At 43.4% G+C, this 20,565-nt stretch overlaps 1 protein-coding gene across 1 annotated transcript in view; it reads right to left on the bottom strand.

Annotated features, from left to right (window-relative positions):
• Nucleotides 1-281: 281 nt before the first annotated feature.
• The window catches only part of KCNIP3 (potassium voltage-gated channel interacting protein 3), an 89,006-nt gene continuing 68,722 nt past the window's right edge, over nucleotides 282-20,565 (bottom strand). Inside the window, exons 6-9 of the mRNA XM_044277009.1 lie at nucleotides 18,805-18,912; nucleotides 17,933-18,037; nucleotides 17,782-17,844; nucleotides 282-5,551 (exon numbers count right to left, since the gene is read on the bottom strand). Coding sequence (XP_044132944.1) covers nucleotides 5,504-5,551; nucleotides 17,782-17,844; nucleotides 17,933-18,037; nucleotides 18,805-18,912 — 324 coding nt within the window. The 3' untranslated portion in view covers nucleotides 282-5,503. The remainder of the gene's footprint in view (nucleotides 5,552-17,781; nucleotides 17,845-17,932; nucleotides 18,038-18,804; nucleotides 18,913-20,565) is intronic.

A 20,565-nucleotide genomic window follows, 5' to 3' on the forward strand; every position in this document is an offset into this window, starting at 1 on the left:
CACAGTTCCTGAGTTCCTAAGCAGTTCCTGGCTGCATTGGGTATGTTTTTGGCACCCATCTTCAGCAGCTCATCTCTGGGACCGCTGGCTTACCTGTACAGCTCATTGCTCTTTTTCAATCTCCAGGCAAGGACTTTTTAGTTGACCATTGCAGGAGGATTACAGTCATTGTGATTGATCATATGTTCCAGTAATGATTATAGAGCTGGTTAGTAACATCAGTTTCTTCTTATTGTCCCATATACACACATCTTTGTACATAACTTTTTGAACCAAGCACACATTTTTCCATTTATTTTATTAAAATATACAATGATGAGCCATTAGGTGCTGCCATCATACTCAGACACATCATGTGGTAGTGAGACGAGTGCATATAAGAGAGAAGACTCCCCTTACAACATGCATTCATTCTTATACATGCCTCTCACGTCTAGTGCAATTTTTCAGTAATCCCAGGAGGAGGGAAGGTTTCTGGAGCCTGTCAGAAGATGATACCTGCCATGAAGGAGAATGTGTGGAAATTGTATGGTTCCTGTCCTAACAGAGAAGAGTCATATACCCAACACAAATAAAAAATGGATACCGGAAGAGAACAGTTCTAAAATAACCCATCATGTATGAACATCGAGGAAAAGACCTAGTTATACAATGAACCAATACTATGAAATGGAGTTTCAAAGAATAAACTGGGACCCAGATAATTCAACTGGTGCACACCGTCCAATGTTGCAGCAGGATTCACTGAAGACTGTTAGTAAATTGTGGCAGTCTGTTGTAGATAACCTTTAAATGCAGACGTGTACAGGCTGGGAGCCCAGAATGGGTGTTGGCATTGACTAGTTTCTCTATGAACGGACCCTGGCGGGATGGAGAGTTTACATAAAAATAGTAAACTGAACTATAATCATAGACCATACATTATGTAAGGACTTGAATGATATCTTCAGCACCAACTGGAAACGTTGATACATGAAGGAAAAGACAAGACATCAAATGGATTGTAATGTCCTGATGCTTTTGGTGGGACAAGTAGTTTGAATATGTCTCAGGCCTCATGCACATGGCCATTTTGATACTGAGCTGTAATATAACTCCAAGTCAAATCTATGAGGCCAGTACTGTACCTCCACATCCCTCCAATTGAATGTTTTTTAAAAGTTGTGGCATACTCCATGGCATGCTGATAGAACAGCCCTCTTCTCTCCCAGAAGCATTGGACCTAATGCACTTAGATGGTTTCATATTGGTGGATAAAGCATAGCATGACTAGGGGAAGAATTGGAGGGTCATTTATTTCTGGCGCCGCAATCTGTGACTTGTCCCCACTCACGCCAGGTCTAAAAAAGTGGGGTGGAAGGGGACAGGCCTGCAGGCCTTTTTCATTTACCATTTTCTACGCTTGTTTTAGGCGTAGAAAAAGATCTAAATGTCTTACATTTGAAGCTGTGGCCGGTGCCTCTTCATAACTTTGGCGGATTCACCGCCAGCACAGGACCTTATTATAACCAGCTTCTAAAACGCCAGTCTTAATAAATGTGCCCCTTAATATTTAGAGGTGGTCACTGGGTAAGGAAAGAATGTAACAAGGATATATACATATATATATATATATATATATATTCTTGTGGGGCGGCTATAGGACCCAGGCAGAGAGGGGGCCCATTCAAGATGAGTGTTGTACCCATTTGAATGGGTGGTGAGAACTTGCCCTGGAATGTATTGTCCATAGTTACTGAAATAAATTTACCAAACTAAATAGAAAATTTACTACGGTTATGAAAATGGATGGAACATCAGGACCTTCACTCCCAGTTAGGAGTGCCTAATTTTTCCTTTGCTGTGTGGCCCCTGCCATTTCAATGATGTACAATCCATATGTGTGTAGTATGTATGGTATTTTATGTAAGTATGAAAATCAAATGTGAGATTTAAGGGACATGTAATGAATACATGAGAATGATGCTTGTGGTAGCTGAACTAGGCTCCATTTCACCTTCGGTTCTCTTAGGATTACCCCATGCCTTTATCAAGAATTGTGCTTTTGTTTGAGAGATGATGGAGACCCTCAACCCCTTTATTCAGTGATGCTACATTTCACGCCAGGTGTATGCACCAAGACGTACAAATAAAACTTGTACAATTCAAGAACAGTTATAGAAATTATCTTACCATTTTTAATCCCTGTCATCAAAAGAATAAACATGAGTGCATGTTCTGTACAAGAACACTGACATTCAGCCGCTTGAGGATTCCGGTAAGTGGGCAGTGCAAAGGTCATGACAAGCAGGCAAAACAAGGAACAGTTCTGATGTCTTAAGGTGGTTGTCTGTTTTTTGTTTAGACTTGTTTAATGAACCCCAACCTGTTGTACCTTTTACAAAGTTCATACTTATCTGCTGAAGCTCCATTCCAGCCACCTAGGTCCCTGGCGTCCTTCAGCAGTCTTCTGAAAGAAGCTGAAGACTGCTAAAAGGGAGTCAAAGAGCCAGAATGCCCCCCCCCCTTCCCATATGTTCTGTCCTGGCATCTCCCTTTTTAGCCTCTTTTTCCTACCCTCCCACCTGCCTTTGTAAAATGCTGTCCACCTGCACGACCACCGAAACACCAGTCCCCTAAACTTCTGTGATCCCATGACCACTCCTCCATTCTAGTGATCGGGGCACCTTTCTAATGTGAAGTAATTAGTAAGTGCTGTATTTATGTAATATTAGAGCCTTGGTCATGTGTTTTTGTGCCTCTGGACAACCTCTTTATTAAGAAGTCCCTGTAAAAATGGTAAGAAATGTGCAATATCTTTATTTATATGCATGAGGTGTTGTATTGCTAAAGTTCACAGCTGTTTTAGACAAGGTGTATCCATTACATACATCCTCTACAGAGACTTTTACTTAAAGGGGTTGTCCAGTGCTACAATATTGATTCCCTATCATCAGGATAGGTCATCAATGTCAGATCAGGGAGGTCTGACTCCTGGCACCCCATCGATCAGCTGTTTTAAAAGGTAGCGGAGGTCTTGCAAGCGCTGCCTCGGCTTCAAAATTACCTGCATGTTGTCTCACTTGTAGAGTCAGGGTAATTGCAACTTCTCGTTCCATTCAAGTAAATGGGCCAAACACTTGTAATTACAATGTGCCACTGCTGCAAAGAAGATAACGCATAGCTAATTTGGAAGAGGAAGCAGTGCTCGCAAGACCGCCACTACCTCTTCAAACAGCTGATTGGCGGGACTGCCCGATGTCAGACCCTCACCAATCTGATATTGATTACCTATCCTCAGGATAAGTAATTAATATTGTAGCGCTGCACAACCCCTTTAACATGACTGAAGAATCCCTGCTTGGATTGTTTTGAGTACCATATGATAGGATGTCTTGACTATCGTATTGCTACCACCATCTAATAAGATTTCTTAAATGAAATCTTTCAGCAGTTTTGACTATGCTAAATTCCTGCCAGCAGTAGGTATGGGCTGGGGAGAGCATGACAAACATACCTTTTGTAGAGCTTTTCTAATCAGGAGTAGTATGACTGTGAAGTTTTATTCAGCTAGATTTAATTTTAGCAAGTACCCAGGTGTAGAGGTTCACTGTGAAGTTCTGTTAGTTTCCTGCCATAAGCAGTTTTACAGCCTCTCCCCTCTGCTCTGACTGACAGCTATAGAGGTCTCCTGGTTGGATGCAATAGTTTTCTCTCAGATCAGAGGGGGGAGGAGCCGTAAAGCAGCTCAAGGCAGAGAACACTTCACAGTGAATCCCCACCTCCTGGACACTTGCTGGAGCAAAATCTGGCAAAATTGAAACTTCATATTCTCTCTAAAGATATGTTTGTACTGCTCTTCCCAGACCCTACTTAGTGGTGTCAGCAGCTTAGCATCATTGAAATTGCTGATGTTTACCTTAGTAAATGCTTGTATTTCTTGTGAAATAACAATTCGACTAACTTAGTCCTCTGCTGTTCCTCATGGAATTGTATGGTCCCTATGTTAAAGGGATGTGTTCCTATGCACTCTGACACCAGCTGTGTAGATACAGTACACTAGTAGTCAATCAATTCATACAGGGGAATGGTTAAATACAGAGTTCTAAGAAAAGGGCTCCAGAATGTTTGCAAGTACAGTATGTACTAATAAAGACATGGCAGCAATGATGTACCACCAAGGCAGCAGCACTGCGATACTCCAAATGAGGTGTCCCTTGTGCTGATATCAGATTTCATCCACTGCTCTAGTGATTTGAAAAGCTCACATAGACCATTAGCAATACACAGCATCAAACTGTGTGCCATTATATATGGATTTGAACCCCCCTAAAATATGCAACATTAAAGTAACTCAATTACTCTGAGAAGTGACCTAATTATCTTAAGAATCATGTCCCAATTTCTCATCCAAATGCACAGTCTGGAAAAATAAAGGGGCTTAAAGGGAGTCCATCAGCAGTTTTGTTGATGCAAAACTGCTGACAGACATCTGTCTCTGCTTTTAATCACTATACTGCTGAGAAAATGAACTTTGGGTGTTGCTCCTGTAAGCGCCTGGAGGCGGTTCCCTTAGACTGCTTTAGGATCAGTGTATAAGACACATCGCGGCCACTCTCCTTTGCTATGTAGTGGTCCTCTGGTTGGATACTACAGCGTTACTCATATCAGAGGGGAGGGGCTGTGGAAGCGCTGCAGGCTGTGGGCCCTTCCCTCTGTGCCCTTGCAGGACCAGCACCCTTGGGATTCAAAATTGATTTTACAGCACTCCATTGATTAAATGCAGGGAAAGAGCTATGTATCACCTCCTGTGCCCCTACTGGTGTCTGTCAGCAGTTTTGCATCAGCAATGATGACCTGTGATAAGTTAGGTTTTATATAGATAATGAATGCTCTGGGTCTTGTAAAGAACATGCACTCAAATACTTGTAATTAGAAGAAAAACATAATGGAAGGCTTAAATATAACAACCATGATATCTGTACCTGGTGAAAACTCTTCCAGTGCCACCAAGCGGCAGAGAAAGAGGCCATCATATTACTTTCAGCTAACATAGCGCTGAGGTGTTGAGTGGATTTGGCAGGTTTTCAGGAAGCACAAAACGCAGATATCTGCATATAATTAACTGTATTGTTCTTCAAACCATCAAACATATCTCTTGGTTTCTGTGGGGGGTGGGGGTGGGGGAATGATTCATGTGTTCCCACATCTGATACAGGCAAGAGTGGCTTTCTGTAAAAATCCCTGATTTAAGAATCCTGGCTCTTGCAGAGATAAATGTGCTTTTTTCTGTAATAATACAAAACAGTCCTTAGAAAGGTGAGTTTGTTATGGTGAGGAGTAGGAAGGGATCAGTGCAAACAGGCAGGCAGTAAGTAGGATTGTCTGTTCCCTGGGAGAGAGATTACACCATCCATGGACTGTTGGTGGAGGAAGGAGGGCGGTGGATGTGATCCAGTCTCGGGCATACTCTTTCGGATGGGTCCTTGCTAGTGCTGGCATGGGTGGAATGCAATATCTTCTTCTAGATCACATTTTCAAAGAGCTGCATGGACTTCATAATGTTCTCATCCTGAAAAAAGAAGGAGAAAATACCCATAAAATAAAAAGGACTGAAAATACATCTCTTGTACATTATATTCTGTTTGTCTGTTAACTTGGTCTATAGACGTAAATGCTTGTCCTGCTCTATGGCCAAGAACCAGGATTTGGGGTCCCTCATTCTTGTAAACAGTGGTGGTCCCATGCACCTAGTCTATACTAATAATACTGCACACACATGGAATAAAACTGGGGACAACAGAACAAGAGAAGGACTTGGGTATTCTAATGACATGTAAACTAAGGCTACTTTCACACTAGCGTTTTTTCTGGATCTGGCAGGGTTCAGCAAAAAAACGCTTCCGTTACTGATAATACAACCATCTGCATCCGTATTGAACAGAACCGGTTGTATTATCTTTAACATACCCAAGACTGTCATATAATAATACTGAGGATAAATGGGCTTTAAATCCACATTGAGTAATTGCACTAAAAAATGTATTCCTTTAGGTAACAAGTATAAATGGCTAAAATTAACACACCCCCCCCTCCCCATGGCTTACAGCTACTGTAAAAAGGGCAATAAAAGACAAAAAAAGGGCATTTAAAAAATACAAATCGGAGGGGTCAGCTGGAGCGTTTGAAGATTACAAAGGGCTTAATAAAATCATGGTAAAGGGGAGGGGGGGTAGTCACTGAAGATAAGGAAAAGGCAGAGTTACTAAATGTTTTTTTTTAGCTCTGTATATACAAAAGAAGAGAAAGGAGCCGATATCTGTGGTGCCGGGGCTGTTAGTACATCCAGTAATATACTCACTTGGCTAACTACAGATATGGTACAACATAAGTTAAATAAGGTAAACATGAACAAGGCTCCGGATCCAGATGGATTACACCCAAGAGTGCTTAAAGAGCTCAGTTCAGTCATTGCTGTGCCCCTGTTTATAATTTGTAAATATTCTCTAGGTACTGGTACAATGCCAAGTGATTGGTAGTGAGAAGCGGGAGGTGCGATATTCGATTTCGACGAAATTCGCTTGAATATTCATCTTATATTCGTTGAAATCGAATATTCGTCATTATTCTAGTTATCGCGATTAATATGCGATTTAAATAATCGCGTATTGCGATTTTAACTTAAGGTAACTTTCCTATTAGTTTGATATCTAGAATTAGCGAAGATGACGAATATGACGAATGTATTCGTCATATTCCTCAGAACGAAGATAACAAAGTATTCTCCATCTTCGTTTTAGGTCCATATTCGTCAACTTCGCTAATTCTAGCAATCAAATAGGAAAGTTGACTATACAGGGAGTGCAGAATTATTAGGCAAATGAGTATTTTGACCACATCATCCTCTTTATGCATGTTGTCTTACTCCAAGCTGTATAGGCTCGAAAGCCTACTACCAATTAAGCATATTAGGTGACGTGCATCTCTGTAATGAGAAGGGGTGTGGTCTAATGACATCAACACCCTATATCAGGTGTGCATAATTATTAGGCAACTTCCTTTCCTTTGGCAAAATGGGTCAAAAGAAGGACTTGACAGGCTCAGAAAAGGCAAAAATAGTGAGATATCTTGCAGAGGGATGCAGCACTCTTAAAATTGCAAAGCTTCTGGAGCGTGATCATCGAACAATCAAGCGGTTCATTCAAAATAGTCAACAGGGTCGCAAGAAGCGTGTGGAAAAACCAAGGCGCAAAATAACTGCCCATGAACGGAGAAAAGTCAAGCGTGCAGCTGCCAAGATGCCACTTGCCACCAGTTTGGCCATATTTCAGAGCTGCAACATCACTGGAGTGCCCAAAAGCACAAGGTGTGCAATACTCATGGCCAAGGTAAGAAAGGCTGAAAGACGACCACCACTGAACAAGACACACAAGCTGAAACGTCAAGACTGGGCCAAGAAATATCTCAAGACTGATTTTTCTAAGGTTTTATGGACTGATGAAATGAGAGTGAGTCTTGATGGGCCAGATGGATGGGCCCGTGGCTGGATTGGTAAAGGGCAGAGAGCTCCAGTCCGACTCAGACGCCAGCAAGGTGGAGGTGGAGTACTGGTTTGGGCTGGTATCATCAAAGATGAGCTTGTGGGGCCTTTTCGGGTTGAGGATGGAGTCAAGCTCAACTCCCAGTCCTACTGCCAGTTTCTGGAAGACACCTTCTTCAAGCAGTGGTACAGGAAGAAGTCTGCATCCTTCAAGAAAAACATGATTTTCATGCAGGACAATGCTCCATCACACGCGTCCAAGTACTCCACAGCGTGGCTGGCAAGAAAGGTTATAAAAGAAGAAAATCTAATGACATGGCCTCCTTGTTCACCTGATCTGAACCCCATTGAGAACCTGTGGTCCATCATCAAATGTGAGATTAACAAGGAGGGAAAACAGTACACCTCTCTGAACAGTGTCTGGGAGGCTGTAGTTGCTGCTGCACGCAATGTTGATGGTGAACAGATCAAAACACTGACAGAATCCATGGATGGCAGGCTTTTGAGTGTCCTTGCAAAGAAAGGTGGCTATATTGGTCACTGATTTGTTTTTGTTTTGTTTTTGAATGTCAGAAATGTATATTTGTGAATGTTGACATGTTATATTGGTTTCACTGGTAAAAATAAATAATTGAAATGGGTATATATTTGTTTTTTGTTAAGTTGCCTAATAATTATGCACAGTAATAGTCACCTGCACACACAGATATCCCCCTAAAATAGCTAAAACTAAAAACAAACTAAAAACTACTTCCAAAAATATTCAGCTTTGATATTAATGAGTTTTTTGGGTTCATTGAGAACATGGTTGTTGTTCAATAATAAAATTAATCCTCAAAAATACAACTTGCCTAATAATTCTGCACTCCCTGTAGAGACATCTTTGTTTAATTCGCTATGCGATAATATTACTTAGCTTTTTTTTAAAATAAATAGAATAATTATCAATTATTATAATTATTTTATTTATTTTAAAAAAAGTAATATTATCGTATAGTGAATTAAAAACTTAGCTGTCTCTAGTCAACTTTCCTATTTGATTGATTGCTAGAATTAGCGAAGTTGACGAATATGGAGCTAAAACGAAGATGGAGAATATTTCGTTATCTTCGTTTTGAGGAATATGACGAATACATTCGTCATATTCGTCATCTTCGCTAATTCTACCAAGCCAACCATAGTAAACCAGGTCTAAGTTGAAATCGCAATGCGATTACTTCAAGTTATATTAATTACATTGAGATTTCTACTTAGCACTGCTATATTCCATATTCGTTCGTTAACTTCGTTAATTCTAGGCTAGAATTAACGAATGTGCAATATAGCAGTGCTAAGTTGAAATCGCAATGCGATTACTTCAAGTTATATTAATCGTATTGCGATTTCAACGTAATTCTCAAATCCGACAGTACATTCTAGTATGGAGGCGTTCCCATGGTGATGGGGACGCTCCATGAGCATGGAAGTCGGCAGAAGCGGCAACGGGTACTGACTGGAGCAGCCAGGAAGACAGGAATCCTAAGGACAGGTAAGAACTACTTTTGGGAAGTGGGAAAGAAAAAAATATAACAATAAAAAAAAAAAAAAATATTCGAAATAGCGAATTTATAGCACTATATTAAAAATATTCGCGAATTAGCAAAGTGCCAATATTCGCTAAAATAATTTGATATTCGAATATTCGCGCTCAACACTAGTGATTGGCGCAAGGCAAACGTGGTGCCCATATTCAAAAAAGGATCAAGGTCCTCCACAGGTAATTATAGACCAGTTAGTTTAACTTCTGTTGTAGGAAAAATGTTTGAAGGACTCTTAAGGGACTATATACAGGAGTATGTGACTGTAAATAATATTATAAGTGATAACCAGCATGGGTTTACCAATTACAGAAGTTGTCAGACTAACCTGATTTGTTTTTATGAGGAGGTGAGTAGTAGCCTGGACAGAGGGGCGCCTGTGGATGTAGTGTTTCTGGATTTTGCAAAGGCTTTTGATACTGTCCCTCATAGACGCTTAATAGGTAAAACAAGGTCTATAGGCTTGGAAAGTATAGTTTGTAATTGGATTGAAAACTGGCTGAAAGACCGTGTACAGAGAGTTGTGGTCAGTGATTCCTATTCAGAATGGTCCCAGGTTATAAGTGGTGTGTAACGAGACAGTTTCCGCAGACAAGGGGTTAAAATCCGTTTAGGCGATATGCCCCTTTCCGAGAGACAGGCACAGCTACTGCAGAACACCAACCTCCCGAACTGGATACAAAATAGCACTCCAAACTGGAACCTCGCAAATAGCTGTCAGTCAGACGAACAGGAAAAGCGTACAGTCAGCTTACACTCCTGGCAATCAGTCTCTAACAGCATACAGGGAATCCCCCCAATAACGAGACAAGGCTCCGTCTTGAGGGTCAAACAGTGGTCTGACTGTACTTCAAGTACAGCCTCTTTTATTGATAAAAAAACAAACATAGTACTGCCCACAGGGTTTTGAAATCCAACCAATCAGTAATTCACAACACACACAATGTAAATACAGCAACCAATCGTTCCCGCCCCCTAGAGGACCAGAAGGGAGACTGCGACACAGAACAGATACAACATATCCCCACAATGCATCATGGTTTCCTCCTCTCTGCCTGGGAGACGACCGAAGACAATCTAATTATCTCTCAGGACAAAGGGGAGATCACCAATACACATGTGGAGACAACAGGACAGACATCACCATTTAAACACACAATGGGACAATGGGACAATAGAACCACACCCAGCATATTCCTCCCAAGCTGACAAGTTACACTTATTATAAGTTGTTATAACTTTGTGAGGTTACATTGTCCATACATATAACTTACATCAATTTAAACAGTATAACTTGGGGGACAAACCTATCCAAAATTCCCTGGAATAGGTTCAGGGGTTTAAAAGTTACTATGGGCCATAATCCTGAGGCAAGAGGCTTTTAAACAGCCCCCTCCAAAACCCAGTGGCGAGGTTGGTTTCGCCACACATCTCCCCCCCCCAGGGAAGACTAACCAGATACCTGACCTCACGCCGGTCGGTACCTGAGTTAGTCTGGCAGGCCACCCACAACAAAATACTGGACCTGCTGAATTTCGTAGCCTGTCTCTGTCCAGTGAATCCACCAAGATTATATTTGTAGCTGGTACTCCCGGTCTCTGAGTTGCTCCCTGGCTTGGAGTGGAGGTTGCTTTGTGGGCAGGGATCAGCGGGACTCTGCCCTGGTACCAGCGCTACCATGGAAGAAGCCTGGTTGGAGTCTGGTTGTTGGAGGGGGAAACCGACTGTCTCCCCTTTGGCTAAACTGCCCTGTTGCTGGGGGACAGGAACAACTGTCCCTACCCCCTGTACTGTAAGTGCAGAGACCACGGTCCCATCTGCACAGTTGTGGGGCTTACTGTCTCCCCCTGGTGCGTTAAGCTGCCGCTGGGGAGAGGGGGTAACGAGCTCCTCTCCCATACATACTTCCAGCCGCTGGGGAGGGCGACCGACCGCCTCCGCTCCCAATACAGTGTCCTGCTGCTGTGGAAAGGAGACTGGGCTCTCTATTCCCTGTAGGACACTCTGCCGCTGGGGGACAGGACCGACTGTCTCTGCCCCCTGTAACTCCGTCTGCCGCTGGGGAATGGAGACTTGGCTCCCAATTCCCAAAAAATCATGCTGCTGCTGGGGGGAGGGGGTAACGAGCTCCTCTCCCATACATACTTCCAGCCGCTGGGGAGGGCGACCGACCGCCTCCGCTCCCAATACAGTGTCCTGCTGCTGGGGAAAGGAGACTGGGCTCTCTATTCCCTGTAGAACACTCTGCCGCTGGGGGACAGGACCGACTGTCTCTGCCCCCTGTAACTCCGTCTGCCGCTGGGGAATGGAGACTCTGCTCCCAATTCCCAAAAAATCATGCTGCTTTTGGGGGGCAGGAACAACTACCTCTGCCCCCTGTAACTCAGCCTGCCGCTGGGGAGGGAGGCCGTTGCTCTCCTCTCCCTGCATTTCACACTGCCTTCCCGGCACATCACTCTGCTGCTGGGGGTCAGGAACAACTACCTCTGCCCCCTGTAACTCAGCCTGCCGCTGGGGAGGGAGGCCGTTGCTCTTCTCTCCCTGCATTTCACACTGCCTTCCCGGCACATCACTCTGCTGCTGGGGGGCAGGAACAACTACCTCTGCCCCCTGTAACTCAGCCTGCCGCTGGGGAGGGAGGACGCTGCTCTCCTCTCCCTGCACTTCACACTGCCGCTGGGGAATGGAGACTAGGCTCCCACTGTCCCGCAACCGTAACCTCCGATGGAGGTCCACCCAACGTGGCAGCTGACCGTCACCTTCTGCCCGGTATAGTAGGGTCTTAGACACTAGACTCCTCACGAACTTCACGTATTTCTCAGCTGGATTGGGTCCGAAGAAGTTCAGCCGCAACCACATCATACGGTCAAATTCCTCCACAGAGTATCTGTACTCCACTGCTGGTTCCATCCTGGTGCTTTTAGGGTCGCTGTACTGAGACATGCGTTGCCCTTAAATTGAAGAATCCACAGAAATGGTGTCTCCTGTAGCTGTCCTTCTGGCTGTAGGAACGATCCCACTGCTGACAGCAATGTAACGGACCGTTTCAGCAGACAAGGGGTTAAAATCCGTTTAGGCGATATGCCCCTTTCCGAGAGACAGGCACAGCTACTGCAGAACACCAACCTCCCGAACTGGATACAAAATAGCACTCCAAACTGGAACCTCGCAAATAGCTGTCAGTCAGACGAACAGGAAAAGCGTACAGTCAGCTTACACTCCTGGCAATCAGTCTCTAACAGCATACAGGGAATCCCTCCAATAACGAGACAAGGCTCCGTCTTGAGGGTCAAACAGTGGTCTGACTGTACTTCAAGTACAGCCTCTTTTATTGATAAAAAAACAAACATAGTACTGCCCACAGGGTTTTGAAATCCAACCAATCAGTAATTCACAACACACACAATGTAAATACAGCAACCAATCGTTCCCGCCCCCTAGAGGACCAGAAGGGAGACTGCGACACAGAACAGATACAACATATCCCCACAATGCATCATGGTTTCCTCCTCTCTGCCTGGGAGACGACCGAAGACAATCTAATTATCTCTCAGGACAAAGGGTACAATACACATGTGGAGACAACAGGACAGACATCACCATTTAAACACACAATGGGACAATGGGACAATAGAACCACACCCAGCATATTCCTCCCAAGCTGACAAGTTACACTTATTATAAGTTGTTATAACTTTGTGAGGTTACATTGTCCATACATATAACTTACATCAATTTAAACAGTATAACTTGGGGGACAAACCTATCCAAAATTCCCTGGAATAGGTTCAGGGGTTTAAAAGTTACTATGGGCCATAATCCTGAGGCAAGAGGCTTTTAAACAGCCCCCTCCAAAACCCAGTGGCGAGGTTGGTTTCGCCACATGGTGTACCCCAAGGTTCAGTGCTGGGCCCTTTATTATTTAATTTATTTATTAATGATATCAAGGACAGGATTAATAGCACATTTTCTATTTTTGCAGATGACACTAAGCTGTGTAGTACTGTACGGTCTATGGAAGATGTCCATAAACTACAAGCTGACTTGAACACTCTGAGCGATTGGGCATCATCTTGGCAAAAGAGGTTCAATGTGGATAAATGTAAAGTTATGCATTTTGGTAGTAGTAATCTCTGTGCTTCATATGTCCTAGGTGATGTAGCACTGGGAGAGTTACTTATAGAGAAGGATTTGGGTGTCCTTGTAGATGGTAGATTAAATAACAGCATACAATGTCAATCAGCTGAATAATGTAGTGCATTAAACGAGGCATGGACTCACAGGGATGTAATATTACCACTTTACAAAGCGTTGGTGCGGTCTGATTTGGAATACGCAGTCTAGTTCTGGGCACCAGTACGTAGAAAGGACGCTCTGCAGCTGGAAAAAGTACAGAGGAGAGCGACTAAACTGATAAGGGGCATGGAGGGTCTTAGTTATGAAGAACGATTAAAATAATTGAATTTATTTAGTCTTGAGAAGAGACGTCTAAGGGGGGGGGGGCATGATTAACCTATATAAATGGGCCGTACCAAAAATACGGTGAAAAACTGATCCTTGTAAAATGCCCTCAAAAGACAAGGGGGCACTGCCTCCCACTGGAGAGGAAAAAGTTCAGTCTCCAGAAGCGTCAAAGCTTCTTTACTGTAAGAACTGTGAATCTGTGGAAAAGACTTCCTCAGGACGTGGTCACAGCAGGAACAGTGGACAGTTTTAAAAAGGGTTTAGATGAATTCTTAAAAGAAAAGACATTAATGCTTATGAAAACGTGTAGAAATCTGAGTCTCACTTCCTTCTGGGATTCGCGTCTCCACCTATCCCTTGGTTGAATTTGATGGACTTATGTCTTTTCAACCTTATCAACTATGTAACGGATTTGTCATGAACACCATTGTCAATGAGGAATGGATCCGTTTTCTATTGTGTCAGATTGTGTCAGAGAAAACTGATCCGTCCACATTGACTTGCATTGTGGGTCATGATGGATCCGTCTTGCTCCGCACCGAGGACGGAAAACAAACCACAGCATGCTCCGGTTTGCTGTCCGGTGTGAGAACAGAACAGAATGCATTTTGGAGCATTCCGTTCTGTTCAGTTATGTTTTGTCCCCATTGACAATGAATGGGGACAAAACTGAAGCGTGTTTTTCCGGTATTAAGACCCTATGACGGAACTCAATACTGGAAAATATTAACACTAGTGTCAAAGTAGCCTAAGAAGCAGTACTCAATGTCAGGCAGCAGCTGCAAAAGCTAATTAGATATTAGAGTATCTAAAAAGAGAGATAATCCATGATCCTATGTGATATTACCCCATTATAATTCCCTTGCAAGGCCACAACTAATTGCTGGGATTTAGTTTTTTGGGCTCCATACTTTAGAAAGGAGAGCTGGAAATGGTTCAAAGGGGTTGACAAAATGTTTAAATGGAGTGGTAGATGTCATTGACATTGAGGTGCTAGAAAAAAGAGGTACCGTATTTTTCACCCTATCAGAAACACCTGCCCATAAGACGCACCTAGGTTTTAGAGGAGGACAATAAGAAAAAAATATTTTTCATTAAACCTTAGATCAGACCAGCAATCAGACCCCAATGTAATCAGACCCCAATAAGACCTCAGATCAGACCCACAATCATACCTCAGCTCAGACCCCATAGCTCAGATCATACCCCCATGCCTCAGATCAGATTCCCATGCCTCAGATCAGACCCCCATGCCTCAGATAAGAAAGACCCCATGCCTCAGATCAGAACCCCATGCCTCAGATCAGAACCCAATGCCTCAGATCAGACCCCCTATGCCTCAGATCAACCCCCAGCCTCCGATCAGCATCAGATCAGCCCCCAGCCTCAGATCAGCCCCCATGCCTAAGATCAGCCCCCATGCCTAAGATCAGCCCCCATGCCTAAGATCAGCCCCCATGCCTAAGATCAGCCCCCATGCCTCAGATTAGCCCCCATGCCTCAGATCAGGCCATATGCCTCAGAGTAGCCCTCATGCCTCAGATCAGCCCCTATGCCTTAGTGTCATGGCTTATGGTGTGAATTGTGACACTTTTCTTCACTTGCGGTTGCTCGTGGCAACGTGTGGTGTTGTGTACATGTGGTGGCAGTGTCTCGGCCTTCTGGCTGTTTCCCAGGACATGGTTGCCACGCATGTCGTTGCCGGCGGTTACAGCTGCAGTGTGATAGTTGTTTGTACACTTCCCCTTTAAGTGCCTGTCTTCCCTTGCCTGGTGTTGGAAGGGTTAACTTCCTTCCTAGTGTGTGAACACTGGGTGTGTCTGTGTGTGGCTACTTGGGCTATTTAGCTTCCGCTGGATGCCTGTATCTGAGGGGTACTCCAGCCAATTGTTATGCTGGAGTCATCCTCCTGGTCATATACCATCTATCCAGTGAGGGCCACCCTTGTGGTCATAAGTTTATGTATGATGCTATGAAGATGTTTCTATGGTCTCTTTGTGTTTATTGCAGCTATGGTTTCCTGGGTTTCTGTGTGATGTATGGTGTGTGCTGTGTCCGTTTGTGTTGTTGTGGACAGCAGCACTTGTACATGGGTTCCAGGCTGTGTGTCTGTTGCAGCTTGGCCAGTGAGACTCCTGTTCCTCCGTGTCTAGGAGGAACAGGTCGTCTTAACCTGCTCCTAGTCCAGGGCTACCCTGAGGGCTAGTAGGGACCCTAGGTTCCGGCATATGAGCCCTCCTACCATCAGGGTTGGCTCATACAGCTAGGAATCAGGGTCAGAATTAGGGACGTATTAGGAGGTGACCTGCTCCCTGATTTCTGTCTTGGCCTAACAGCGACCATTATCTTCTGTCATCGCACGGCTGAGGGTTTCCTTCATCCTCAGCCGTGAAACTTAGATCAGCCCTCAGCCTCCCAGAGCACATAAAATAAAAAAATCAACTTACTTCTCCAGCTCCGGGCTCACAGGATCCAGTTCTCTTCTTTTTCCTGCTGTGCTGTGATCCGATGCGCACAGCGTGAGGTCACAGAGCATCCTCACGCTGTGCACAGTCACAGCACAGCCAATGGCAGAGGACCAGGACTACAGAGCCCGGGGAGCGCTGCATTCACCACTTCCCGGTCCTCCGGTACTAATGAGCGCTTCCACAATGGAAGCGCTCATTAGTATTAACCCCAAAAGACGCAGTGACAATTCTCCCCCACTTTGGGGGGGAAAAAGTGTGTCTTATACAGCGAAAAATACGGTAATCTTATTAACAGCTGACACACAATGTATTAATTCCAAGAACTGTAAAAGGTCCCAGAAACATTATGTGTGGATGATAGTTTTTTTTTACAGTTAGCCTATGTTCACGTGGGTTATACTTGTCTTAAAGGGACACTGACAGGCCCAATTAGCATATTTAGGTATATATATATGTCAGTACAGGTCTTCTAAAGTCTATTAAAATCATTTAAGTAGCCCCCCTGTCCACCTTATAAATACCGAAATATAAAGTTTTATAACCTGCTTGTCCGGTCACCAATCTGCCCAAGGGGCGGCGTTTCATGTCAAAATGCGCCCAGCCAGCCGCTCCCAACTGCCGCTCTTAGCCCCGCCCAGCTCATCAATATTCACTTAGCTGGGCGGCGGCTACAACTCTCCCGACTCAAGTGCCCGGCGCATGCGCATAAAGCAGAGGCTGCAGCGCTCTGTACGCAGGCGCGATGTGACCCCGGCCGGGCGCATGCGCTGAAGATTGGACGGAGGACGTGCCCAGAGGATTGAATGGGCCATGCGCAGGATCGTGAGTTGGGAGAGTTGTAGCCGCCGCCCAGCGAAGTGAATATTGATGAGCTGGGCGGGGCTTCAGAACGGCAGTTGGGAGCGGCTGGCTGGGCGCATTTTGACATGAAACGCCGCCCCTTGGGCAGATTGGTGACCGGACAAGCAGGTTATAAAACTTTATATTTCGGTATTTATAAGGTGGACAGGGGGGCTACTTAGATGATTTTAATAGACTTTAGAAGACCTGTACTGACACATATATACCTAAATATGCTAATTGGGCCTGTCAGTGTCCCTTTAAAGAAGCACTCCTACAAAAATGTTTATTCTGTAATCCATTAGAAAGGTACATGTAAACTGTAGTGAAGGTAATCTTCTTACCAGTGACGGTATTTGTGAGTTATAACCTCCCTTCTGATCCTTAGCTGTGTCATGTGACCAACACTCTGATCTCCAACTGACACAGGACAGGAAGTCAGTTATTTCTCTATTCATTCCTGTGAGACTGACCTTGAGGCTCCCATAGGAATACATGGAGAAACTGAATTCTTGTCCACACCTAAGATGTGTTATTTAGAGAGACAGCGTGTTAGTCACATGACACAGCTGAGAATCAGAAGGTAGATTATAACATAAAAATACAGTAAGAAGATCACCTTCACTGCAGGACCTTTCTAACAGTTCAGAAAATAGACATTTTTGTGGCAGTTCTTCTTTAAAAAGAACCTGTCACTTCTTCTGACATGTCTGCTTGAGTAACTACTTGCATTCAACATGTAATATCATTTATGAATGATTTTATAACTAGGTTGTGACATTGCTCTATTAGTCCTGCTAAAAGTTTATACATAAAAGTACAACTGGGTGTTACGAGTCGGTGGTGTGTCCCTGCACAGTCTGACACCGACAGCTCTGATTTTAATGGTAGACAACACTTATGATGAACTAACCTTTTGACAAGTCTCCAAAAATTCATCGATGGTTACTACTCCATCATGATTTCGGTCCATCTTCTATAAGATAGATCAAAATGAAAAGGGTCTAGCATCAAGTGTCAAGTAGGGGAAGCATTCTCTGAAGTAAAGGAAACTTTAATATTACCTGGAAGAACCTCTCCACATGCTCGTTTGGGGCGTCATCTCGTAGCATGGGGTATGTGTAACGTCCCATCATGTCATAGATGGATTTCATTATTGCCAGCATCTCCTAAACATAAAAGAAACAGTCTGCCTTATAACATCTGCATACATAGATAACATGGTAGCATTACTAGAAGGATACTTCTCATATTCCTTTATATATAGCTTACCTTCAAATTGCATACTACTGTAATCCATTCCGTCTTAAATGACCCCTCTCCATTTCTTTTTTAAAGGAGTTTTCTGGGATAGGTCATCGTTTCTGATTGGTGGGTCCAACTTCTGGAAGCCCCGCTGTTCAGCTGTTTGAAAGTGACTCTGGTGAGCCCTGCGGCCTCCTCACAGCATACCAAACACAGCGCCATACGTTGCATAGTGGCTGTGCTTGGTATTGCAACTCAGGCCATTCACTTGAATGGGACTGAACTGCTCATAGGCCATTTGATAGGTGAATGTAACATCACTGGCCTAGGAAAAGGCTGCAGTGCTCACTGAATTGGCCTCATCAGACGCCTGATCGGCGGAGTTGCCGGGAGTCAGACCCCCACTAATCACATACTGAATACCTATCCTGAGAATAGGCCATCAATATCTTACTCACGGAAAACCCCTTTAAAATAAATGAGTGGTTGTCACAGGCCCACCCCTGATGCTGAATTAATCTGTAAATTTCAGGTTCTTGTTTGGCCAGTTTTGAACTGACTTCTTTCTACTAGACAGGTATCTCTGTGGTTGGTAGTTGGAGAAAGGAGTTCAAAAATGTTCTTCTATAATCCTGATCAATCTCTAAAGGTACGGTAGGTAGTATTGTCCAGATTATCCATAAAATCTTACCTCCTTGGTAATGTATCCATCCTTATTTATATCATACAGGTTAAAAGCCCATTTTAATTTTTCATGGACAGTCCCTCGTAGTAGAATAGACAGCCCGACCACAAAATCCTGTGAACAGAAGGGAATAGAATAGATGTTACAATGAATGCCTATAGTCTTATTCTGTACAGTGCTGTGCACCATGTGGGGTGTAGCATTGTCTTGTGCATGAATCACATCATATAACTTGTTAAAGAAGTATCTGTGGCTTCTCTAACTCCCATTCACTTCTATGGGGGTTATAGAACAGCACATCCCGCTCAGCTGTTCCCGTAATTCCGACCACCTCTGACCACCGCATAGGAGGGTTATTCCGATCTCCACCATGAATGGGTCAGATAAGATTAACATTATACACCTCTCCATCAGATGTATGGTATATCCTACCATCCTACCATGTATGGTATATCCTACCATATCCTACTCTCCATCAGATGTATGGTATATCCTACCATTTTAGCTCTACCTGTGCACCTCTCATCTGAGCTCCTACAACTCAAAGTTTGCATTTAGTACTGGATGTAACTGGAGTAGAAAATGTTATGTACATTAAAATCAATAAAAATTTAAAATTCTGAGGAGTAGTTTGAAGCTCCTGGGCCTCAATGCAGAATCTATAACTCTGTCTCCCAAATACCACATAGCAGTTAAAGTGGCAGCAACTTCTAATGTGGTAGGAGGTTTTGCAGGTCCCAGAGGTGTTACCGCTACACCCGCTAAAGCTACACCTTTGGTATTTTTACTGTGGAAGTGAATTGATAAGTGCATTTTAAATCATACCTGTCATTGTCTTTTTTTCTTTTTTTTTGCATTTTTGCATAAATCAGTTATGCAAGTCTTTCTAGGGGAATGCAGCATCAGCCTCAGCTTCCAGCAGCATGGAAGCCTTGGACCCTTTGATAAACCTTCACAGTCCCGATTTAACAGTAATTCAGTAATTAAAAGCTATGGACACCTTTGGGGGATTTTTTATGATTGCATTTTACCCATTTTGGGATAAAAATATATTTTTCAATTGGTCTTAAAAACGTTCAGCTGTTTCTGAGGACATGGGTTAAAAAAATCAGTTTGCAAGCTGGCAGTTTCTGTTTTCTTTGTATCCCATCAGCTGACTGCTCATGTAGATCTCTAATCTCCTGACCTCATAAACACTTAAACTCACAAGAATATGGCTTAAATAAGTGTTTATAAGGTCAGGAGATCAGGCATGAAAGTTGTACATAAGCAGCCAGCTGATGGCATTCAAAGAAAACAGAAAGTCACAGCATGCAAACCGACTAATATTTTAACCCCTGTATCTCAGAAACGGCTGAACATTTTTAGTAAAGACCAATTTAATTTATGCTTTTTAGCCCGAAATGGGTAAGATGCAATATAAAAAAAAAAGACAAGGAGGAGGATGAGGGGGTGCAGCTGCAGATTGTCTCTCAGTATTTTAGTTAAACAGTGTAGCTCAAGAGAGACTATCCACTCAGTAGACATGATGAGAGAAAGTATGCAGCTACAAATGAGTGGATGCTATGTACACTGGAAAATAGTGATATAATCATGTTTCTACTATAAATGTTGACTAAATGACATTAAAAACATGTTTTTTGATGTTATTATTACATTAAAAGGGGTATTCCCATCTCAAACATTTATGGCACATCCACCAAAGAGCTACAACATGAGTGCTCGAACGGCTTAGGTTAGGTATACAACATGGGGATAAATAATATT

The sequence above is a fragment of the Bufo gargarizans genome, chromosome 2 (assembly GCF_014858855.1).
Source record: "Bufo gargarizans isolate SCDJY-AF-19 chromosome 2, ASM1485885v1, whole genome shotgun sequence".
In the NCBI taxonomy this organism is placed as follows: Eukaryota; Metazoa; Chordata; class Amphibia; order Anura; family Bufonidae; genus Bufo; species Bufo gargarizans.